Source organism: Leucopleurus acutus (assembly GCF_964270905.1).
Source record: "Leucopleurus acutus genome assembly, chromosome: 3".
Classification (NCBI taxonomy): Eukaryota; Metazoa; Chordata; class Mammalia; order Artiodactyla; family Delphinidae; genus Leucopleurus; species Leucopleurus acutus.
In genome coordinates, this window is record NC_139145.1 from 140,685,715 (window position 1) to 140,695,529 (window position 9,815).

The 9,815-nt window shown below is 37.2% G+C and overlaps 1 protein-coding gene across 1 annotated transcript in view; it reads left to right on the forward strand.

Annotated features, from left to right (window-relative positions):
• SELENOP (selenoprotein P) overlaps positions 1–9,781 on the forward strand; it is a 40,264-nt gene extending 30,483 nt beyond the window's left edge. Inside the window, 6 exon segments of the mRNA XM_082836091.1 lie at positions 3,762–3,977; positions 4,717–4,929; positions 6,546–6,663; positions 8,337–8,691; positions 8,694–8,701; positions 8,703–9,781. Of these exon segments, the coding sequence (XP_082692217.1) occupies positions 3,762–3,977; positions 4,717–4,929; positions 6,546–6,663; positions 8,337–8,691; positions 8,694–8,701; positions 8,703–8,897 (1,105 nt within the window). The 3' untranslated portion in view covers positions 8,898–9,781.
• Positions 9,782–9,815: the final 34 nt, after the last annotated feature.

Here is a 9,815-nt window from a genome sequence, read left to right on the forward strand (position 1 = left end):
ACCAAGTTCACACAGTTTGGGTTAGGCTAGCACCTGACCGCTACAAAGTAAAAGAAAAAAAATTTTTTTTCTTTTTTTAAAAAGACAGCTTACCTCGCTGGCTCAGCAAATGTTTTTCCCTATTATAGTTTGGAAAAGAGCATAACTTGCAGGCCTTCTTACCCTTAGCCCTTCCTCCCGCCCCCGACTGTACCATTAAATCCTAGCTACTGGGGTGACTAAAAAGGATAGGGAATAAATCAGTAATTGCAAAAACTCCCCCCCCCCCCGCCCCCATTTTGTGCATGCCAGCACTTGCTACTTTTTAAAAGTCGGTTGTAATAATCAGTCAGAGGTTGTCTCTGCTAGCCAGGTCACAGCCTGAGTGGGCATTGAACTTTGGACTATAGCTGAGAGGCGAGGTAGACAACAGGGACTATAAATATCCGAGTTTCTGGCTGTGGCTTTGTGGAGCTGCCCCAGCTGAGCGAGAGAAAGGAAGCAGCAAGCTAGTCGGAAGGGCTTGTGTAAGTAGAAACTTCGTGTTTTTCCAAACTTGATTCCTTGACAGTTTGGCAAATGATTTGATTTTTGAGTCTTGATAAAATGTTTCTGTCCTTAGAATAGATTTGAAGAAAAGAGATGGGTAAAGAAAAGTAATACAAAAGGAAGAACAAAAGAGTCTAAACGCCGAGTGCAGTGGGGACACTAACAATTCTTGCTGATTTTTGCCCTGCTTTCTGCACAGCTGAGGATGAAGATGCGGGCAGAGGAGGCTGGAGAAATTGAATTCTTTTCCTCTGAAAAAAGTTGTGATGTTACAGAGGCAACATTATATGTTCAAGCTTAAATATTTCCTACCGAAATGCAGAGTGAGAGCTCTAGGGGCAAAACAGCCTGTGGGTTTGAAGAGCAGAGACTGAGATATGGCCTTTCTACAGTGCTGTAGAAATGGCCAGGGATATTGTGAGCAGTTTCAAGGTTAAAAAAAATAAAAAAAAGAAGGGAGAGCAGGTTTGGTCCACTGTGCGGAAATGATCATCCTTGAAAGAGTTAAAACCCATGTCAGAATCGGGTGGTCTGCGATTAAACGCAATGCTTCGCAGTTTACGTGGTGATGGGTGCTTTCAGGAGAATGAGGGGGGACCCTCAGATGCGGGTCTGAAGGTTAGGGGAAGAGGGTGGAAGAAGTTTCTGCGTGTTTTGCCTTTTGATGGGAAATTTTAAACAAATGTAGCTCTGTATGTGGCCAGTGAATCTAGGTTTTGTGATTGAAAGTGGTGAGATTAGTGAAATTCATAACTACATTTTAACGGTTATTGCATCAGCTTCCAGTAAATCTAGTTTTGTTATTTATCTGCATTATTTTATATAGTTGTCTGACAGCTGTAATTAATCAAAAGTTTATTATGTAAAAAGTGATTTTAAGGAAACAAAGTTGAACAGCCTGTTGATTATAGTAACAGAGGAAAATCTGAAAGTGTGAACTCTGTAATGCACTCTGCCAATGGCTTCTGTTATTTTTTCATCAAAAAAGTAAATGAGAGCAATGGGTGAGATAACCTTTTCATTTGTATTCACTCTCCAGCCAGTTGGAATGGTATGCAAAGTAAGGGCGCCAGGCGCTGAGTTTATGCTGGGGTCTATAACTACTGAATTTATATTCTAGAAAGTAGGGAAGATCTAGCCATTCTAGTAAGAAACAAAATAGCTTGAATAATTTTGATGTTTTCTTTGTCATCTTAGGGCATTAAAAAAACCCAGATCCTGGCTACTATAGTTACTAAAGGTGACCCAGCTAAAAACGGTCAATATATTGCAGTAGCTAAGAGATCATGTGTTGGAATTAGTAGAACCAGTTTGAACCCAGTTTCCCTGTGACTTAGTACCTGTGTGGACTTGGGCAAGATGCCTAAGCTGTCACTTAGCCATAGTTTTCTCAACTGCAAAAGGAGATAATGGTCACATAGTTGTAAGGATTAAATGACATGATATTAAAAAAGTGCTTTGTGCTACCTGCAAATAGTTGTATAAATGCTCGATAAATGGTAGCTATAAGAAGGATAATTGTAGCATCAGTATAAGTACTATCCTAAAGAAATTCCCTAGATTTAGTCCAGATATATCCTCTCCTTTTTTTAAGTATTGGAATTTTAAAGATATTAGAGTAGTTGGGATGGCCTGAATAAATTATTTAATTTATCCTCTCTTAACAGCCCCCCCCTTTATTTCTCTTCCTTTAGTTAGGCTCTTATCAAGATATTCTATATAGCTAGGAATTTTGTGGTGTCAAATAATGTGAAAGATAAGCAGGTTTTTAAAAGTTCTCTCTATAGCTACCAGTGCATTAGAGCCCAAATCAATCTGATTTTAGCCTTTCTACTCCCCTCTTAACCCTGGGCTCACTCTAGGGAACTTATCATTAGCTGCCCACCCTCCCCCCTGCCCAAGTACTTTTACTTTTTTAATCCCAGATCAGTGCCTGAAAATGTGCCAACTTCCTAGTTCTGGAATTTTGTCCTGATCTCTCTCCCTCAGACTTTTTTTTTTTTGCGGTACGTGGGCCTTTCACTGTTGTGGCGTCTCCCGTTGCGGGGCACAGGCTCCGGACGTGCAGGGTCAGCGGCCATGGCTCACGGGCCCAGCCGCTCCGCGGCATGTGGGATCCTCCCAGACCGGGGCACGAACCCGCGTCCCATGCTTCGGCAGGCGGACTCTCAACCACTGCGCCACCAGGGAAGCCCCTCAGACTTTTATATCAAAATGAGCCTGATTACTTTATCTGATTCACTTAGTGTGTCTTGAATAAAAATTAAATCATGTTTGCATAAATGTATGGATTTTTCTTTCTCTGCTTATCTCTGCTGAATATGCTCTTTTTTCCACCACCTGTCTACAGATCACGTGTTTTATTTGTACCTCTCTGCAGAGAGCGCTAGCCCTTGTTTTGGGAATATTTCTTGTCATGTATTTAATACTTGTACATTTCTTGTCTGAGTATTTCCTACTCAGAGGGGTCATCTTTTTTACCCAAGAATGTGCTATCTAGTCACAGGAACTTCCTGAATGTAGTGGTAGCCAAGAAGTAGACTAATCGAGTGTAGATTCCAGTGAATCTTAAATGGTACAGGGGCCAGTGATTTGCAGTACTTCTTCCTGGTCTGGTGGTTTTTCATTGGTTGGTGTTTGTCTTGGATGTGATAGCAACATTTTGGTAGGCAGTAACATCTGAATCTCTTCACGTTGGTAGACTGCCCTCACTGCCACCTTCTTTTTTCCTGGGTTCTCTTTCCGTGCTGTCTTTTCATTTCTGTGGAGAATCCCCTACCTACCCTTTCCTTTCTTAGATTGGTAGAGGATAGAGAGAAGCAGGCAGAACTTGGTGTGTCTCAAATAAAAATCAAATCATGTTTGCAGAATGTTACTTGGTTGTAGAGGCCACATTCTCAAAATTTCCTTAGACATGTATTTTCTCCTAGACATATATCTTCTACTAGAGAAGTACTTGGCTGCCTGTTCAGGCAGATCTCCACTGCATGCTTACTAAAGTATCTTGCTAAGCCAGATGGTTAAGAGGTACTTTGACAGCTTCCCTGACTCTGGCTGATCTTTTCTCCTTTACAGGGAGATTTGGGGCTAAGAGGCCCAACGTAGTGAGTCCAACAACATGGAGACAGAATCCACTGGCTAGATATTTGTACAAAGTAGAATTGTACCTGCTGGGTTTATAGAAATTCCTTGTTATGACTGTGAAGATGACAGAAAGGTTTTCTCTTTTACAGGACAGCCCCAGCAATGTGGAGAGGCCTGGGGCTGGCCCTGGCTCTTTGTCTCCTCCCCACGGGAGGAACAGAGAGCCAGGGGCAGAGCTCCTTTTGTAAGCAACCTCCAGCCTGGAGCATAAAGGATCAAGACCCCATGCTGAACTCCTATGGTTCAGTGACGGTGGTTGCTCTTCTTCAAGCCAGCTGATACCTGTGCATACTGCAGGCATCTAGGTAAGGTAGTCTTTCTGTGGTCTAGCATTTCTTAAGGGGATAGCTATTAAATACATACATACATAAAATAAAATAAAAATAGAAAAGATATTTTTATTAAATTGCATTTTTGAAAAACTATACAAGTTTGCCTAGAACATGTTAGAGGAAAGAAGACTAGGAGGGTGTTTACAGTTGTTTTCCTGGGGCTATGGAAGCTTCTTCTTCTTTTTGTGTACCTGTATTTTATAGTACCCTACTAAATATGTACTACTTGTGTAATGAAAATGTTCTAAATTGTACTGTTGGAAATGGATTAGTTGTTTCAATATAGGAAGCAGAGACGAGAGCTTTGCTAGAGTAGAATGAACACTAGACTTGCCACCAAAGGTCTTGAGTCATTTAACAAATTTATAAATATATATTTGTTGGGTTATTTGCCAAATATTTATTGGGTACAATTCTCTGTAACTGCGAGATGGCTTAAAAATATACACTTCACAGGATTAATTTGCGGACTAAATGAGCTGATGTTTGTGCAAGCGCTTAGCTTATTGTTTTAACTGAGCATAAGTGCTCAATAAATAATTAGAAAAACAAAAGTTTTAGTCTTTTAAAACAATGCAAAAAAGAGGTATGAGTTAAGTAAAAAATAACAAGAGTTTCATTTAGGAAAATAGAGTGAGGAAAAAGGGAGAAGTCACTAAAATAAAATTAAATGAAATTATTCCTTTTTTTGTATTTTTTCCAAATATTTTAGATTGGAAGACCTGCGAGTAAAACTGGAGAAAGAAGGATATTCGAACATCTCTTATGTTGTTGTTAATCATCAAGGAATCTCTTCTCGATTAAACTATGTGCATCTTAAAAATAAGGTTTCAGAACATATTCCTGTTTACCAACAAGAAGAAAACCAAACAGATGTCTGGACTCTCTTAAATGGAAATAAAGATGACTTCCTCATATATGACAGGTGTGTACACACATGTATACATATATGCATACACACCCACCCCCCAAATTAAAAGATACCTGCTTTATATTTAATTTAATAAGTAATTTAAAATAACACATCTGCTTTTATTACCAAATACTCAGTTTCAAAGTGAGCCCGTTCAAATGTTTGGTTTTAGTATTTTTGAAATGACTTCTTTTCACACAAGGGAATTCACCACTCCAGTAGGGAAATAAAGAAAATTGACTATACTTTTTTCCCCTGTAAATTAGCATTCTGATTAAATTAAAAAAAGAATCAATTTGTACCTCACATACAATTCTAACTTAAAAATTTTGCAGATGAATAACCATACTTTGCAGGCCACTTGCTTATCTCTAATCTAATTACTAAATTTTAAGTTTACATGCCTGCATTTCTGAACTATAAAATATGTTAATTATTTAGGTATAATCGGCATGAATCTGCTTTTGATTCCATGAATGAGTAAAACGTTTGTATTTTCAAGGAACCTCAACGCATACATTATTTGATATCACTGGGACTTCCTTGGTGGTGCAGTGGTTAAGAATCCGCCTGCCAGTGCAGGGGACATGGGTTCGAGCCCTGGTCCGGGAAGATCCCACGTGCCGCGGAGCAACTAAGCCCGTGTGCCACAACTACTGAGCCTGCGCTCTAGAGCCCACGACCCACAACTACTGAGCCTGCGTGCCTAGAGCCTGTGCTCTGCAACAAGAGAAGCCACCGCAACGAGAAGCCTGAGCACCACAAGGAAGAGTAGCCCCCACTGGTCCCAACTAGAGAAAGCCCGCGCTCAGCAACAAAGACCCAATGCAAACAAAAAATACATAAATAAATAAATAAATTTGACATCACCAACGTTTCTAGTTGGTGCTGTTTTTTTTGGCTCTTCAGGAATGGTAAGCCAGACTCTGCCAAGGCCTAAGACCTACTTGGTCTTACTCTAAATATGTTTAATATTACATGTCATTCTTTTAGGATTGCAAACTTCTTATTCTGTTGCAAAGTGTAACCCTTTGATAGTCATATAAAATTGCATATACAGGGTAAAATAGGGGTAAGAAGGACATTTCAACTCCACTATTTCTGAAAATGCCAGGCGTTGTATTTCCATTTCTTTCACTGTACTGAAATTTTTGTTGCATCAGATATTTTTTTAAATCAGTGGGCTACTGGCCAAGACTTGAGGATCTTTTTGTTATGCTGTGATTTCTTATTGTGTGGAATTTGTGCTGCTTTAGCAGTTATGAAAGGATCGTGTGATTTGCAGAGCCCAATTTATGATGTCAGTGGTTTGAGCATTGATAGAATTTACAAGTCAATTACAAAATTGTATTTGACCAAGTCACAATAACTAGATTGCATAGTTTTGACATTATTTGTTGTGACATATCTATTTCACATTTCAAAATCAGACTCACTATAGTCTTGTCATGACCTGACCTGGTATACAGTGCCAGGGAGGTTGTTTGAGACCCCGTTCAAGGAAATTTACTGAAGTTATGAAAGGGTCTTAGTTATAAGACCATTGAACCTACAGTACCTATCCCAGATGGTGCATGAGTAGGATCATGATACAGAAAATATTGTAATGACTTTGTTATTTTTTTCAGATGTGGCCGCCTTGTATATCATCTTGGTTTGCCTTATTCCTTCCTAACTTTCTCACATGTAGAAGACTCCATTAAGTCTGTTTACTGTGAAAGTAAATGTGGAAACTGCTCTCTCAAGGTATTTTTCTCAATTATTTTTACTTAGAGAAAAGAGGAAATCTTTTAAGAACTATTTAAGTAAGTTAGTGTTTCATGACTAGCTAGTCAATGTTTCTGTTGGTGTACTAAAAATAAACTACAACAGTAATTTTTATTAATATAATTACATATGCTTCCTTTTATGTAACATATACTTTAAAACGTCTTTTCAAGATCCATATTGCTGCTTTTATCTAGAAGAAGTTTAGAAAACAAAAAAATCAACGTAGATTACGTATTTCAATTACCACCGAATGATATTGCATGAATATAAGTACTTAAAGAATTCAGCCAACATAAAACACATTATTGCAATATTCTGAATGTGCTCATATAAGAGCATAGTGATAGCAAAGATTATCCATGGCATTACCTGAAGTGGAATTGGGGCCCAGATAACTACTTAATTTACCAAGAATGTAAAACTGTCAGCTTTTCTGTGAAGCCCTTACACAGTGCACTTGGAATTACTGCGTTTATTTCATAATGGAATAACTTTTTTACTCATTACTGATATTTCTCTCTTAACAACCATGAGAATATTTATTCCTTGTCATGAGAGACACTATATTTACAAGTGGTTTATAAAAAAGATACTCAAGGAATTGATTTTAACTTATATTAACTAAACTTCTTTTCCTCTCAAATTGAGAAGGAAAATAATTCCAAACAGTGTTTCCTTGACAGAGCAAGTGGGCAAAATTCGAACTCAGGTTTAAAAATAATCTTGAATTTTTATTTCTAAAATAAAGGAAGCTCTGCTTCCTTTATATTTTTCCCAACTCTAAAGAAAGCCATTCAGATTTTAATGAATCACTTAAGTTGTTAAGAAGCTCAACAGTTCAATTACTCTAGTTATGTCATTTTTCACATTTTAATCTTCATAATAATACCGTGAGGGTTATTTTACTGCTTTTACAGATGAGGAGACTGAAGTAATGCAAATAAAGTATTAACTCAATGTCTAACTTATACTAAGTGCTTAATGAATGTTAGCAATATTGATTCCTCATTTTTTGGGACTTTTTTTTCAGCATTCTGCATTTTCACAAATGCCTAATAGTTGTAAATATACCTAGGTATATTGAAACAAAGGTAGAAACAATTCTCATAACATGTGTAAAGTTTACAAACATCTGTAAATAGAAATAATATATCGTATTATCTGATATGTCAAATCAAATGGGAGTTTTTCTATTTCATTGCATCCTAGATGCCACCAATTATATGACACATTATTTATGTGTTATTAAAAACTGCTGTCAGTTAGAGTAGGATACAATACTATAAAACTATCACTAGTAGGATGCATTCCAATTTTAAAGATATTAAAATGTGAAAAAAATACATTGTAGAATCAATGAAATATAATAATTGGTTTTTTGGAACCAATACGTATATCAAATTGTTTGTTTTTAATAAAACACTATTAAGTTCTCAAAAGTAATTCAGAAACAACCAAAAAATGTACCATTTATTAGTTGTATGCTAAAATCCAGTGGAATTTATAACTTTTCAAAACCTTCAAAATACCAAATCATATCACTTAGTGAGTGTTTGAATTTCTTATATGTTACCTTTAAAAATCATTTTTTCACGCATTCCTGCTAAATCTATAAATTTGCTGGTAAGTGATTTATAAATTTATTCCAGACACTGGAATATGAAGACTTCTGTAAAAATGTATCTTTGGCTACTGTGGAAAAAACAACCGAGGCTCCACAGCCCCATCACCATCACCATCACCATCACCATCACCATCACCATCACCATCTTGAGAACGGTCATCTTTCAGAGTATCCAAAGCCAGAAGCACCAGATAACCCTGAGCATCCCCCTCCTTCAGGTCTTCATCGCCACCATAGGCACAGGGGTCACCAAAGACAGGGTCACTCAGAGAACTGAGATGCATTACAACTTTCTTTTCCACAAAAGAAGCTCTGACGAAGTGGATGCATAAATCAGTTACTCTGAAAATTTCCCAAAGGTTCAGAATCAGCTCTGAGTAGCTGATGATGACACTGCCGACATCTGATATTTGAAAAAACAGGGTCTGCAGTCACCTGACAGTGTAAAGACAACCTCCCCTCTTTATGTAGCTGACAGGGCCTTCTGGCGGAGGAGCACGTCACTGAATCTTGACAGTGACGTTTGCCTCCAGCTGCCTGCCACGCAAGTCAGCAGCTCAAGCCTACAGAAGCCAGCACCAAATGAAGCTGAGAGAAGAAGGCAGAAATGTGAAAATGACCTTCAGATTAAACATTTACAATCGGATGTACTGCCTAAGTCAGTCTAGACAATTACATCTCCAGCATTTTTATAAGCTACCTAATTAATAGTGATCCAAAAATAGGAATTGGATTTGTGTACACATGGAGAAATTGGCTTCCACATTTTAAAATTTAAGTCAAAAAATGTTTACCCCCAACCATATTTTTATTACAGGGCAGCTGAAAGGTGGTTGCAGCATTTGGTTCATATGTTTTTCTTTTTCTTTCTCCAGCATTCTACTTGCATTCATGAGAACAGAAACATAAACTATGACCTAGGGGTTTCTGTTGGATAGTCGGCAACTTAGAATGGAGGAAGAACAACAAAGACATGTTTTCCATTTTTTTCTTTACTTATTTCTCAAACAATATTATCTTTGTCTTTTTAATCTTACGTTTTTAACAAATTAAACCTTTAAAGAAAGAAGTGATTTCTGTCTTTTCAGATCCAGAAATACTCATACATGAATATTTTGCTATGATTACATTTTAGATATCCATTTATACTTTTTTTACATCCAAGACTCATATCTTGATTTTTACTATCACATATGAATGAAGTCTTTATATCTTGCTTTCTTTGTCTAGCATTGTATCGTACTCTTTAAAATTTAAGATTGCCAGTCTTGAAAGATAGATGGGAAATGATAAAAGAATGTTGTCCATCTCTTGATTGCTTAGAAAGTATTTCCATAGTCAATGATGGTTCAATAGGTAAACTAAGTCCTATAAACCTGAACTTTTTTATGGCTGATACTATTAAGCAAGAATGCAGAACACGATTGGCAAAAGTGTGCATTTGTTTAAATAAACTCAATGAAGTTTAAAGCTGTCTTTTTGTTTTCATTGTAATTACTTAGTA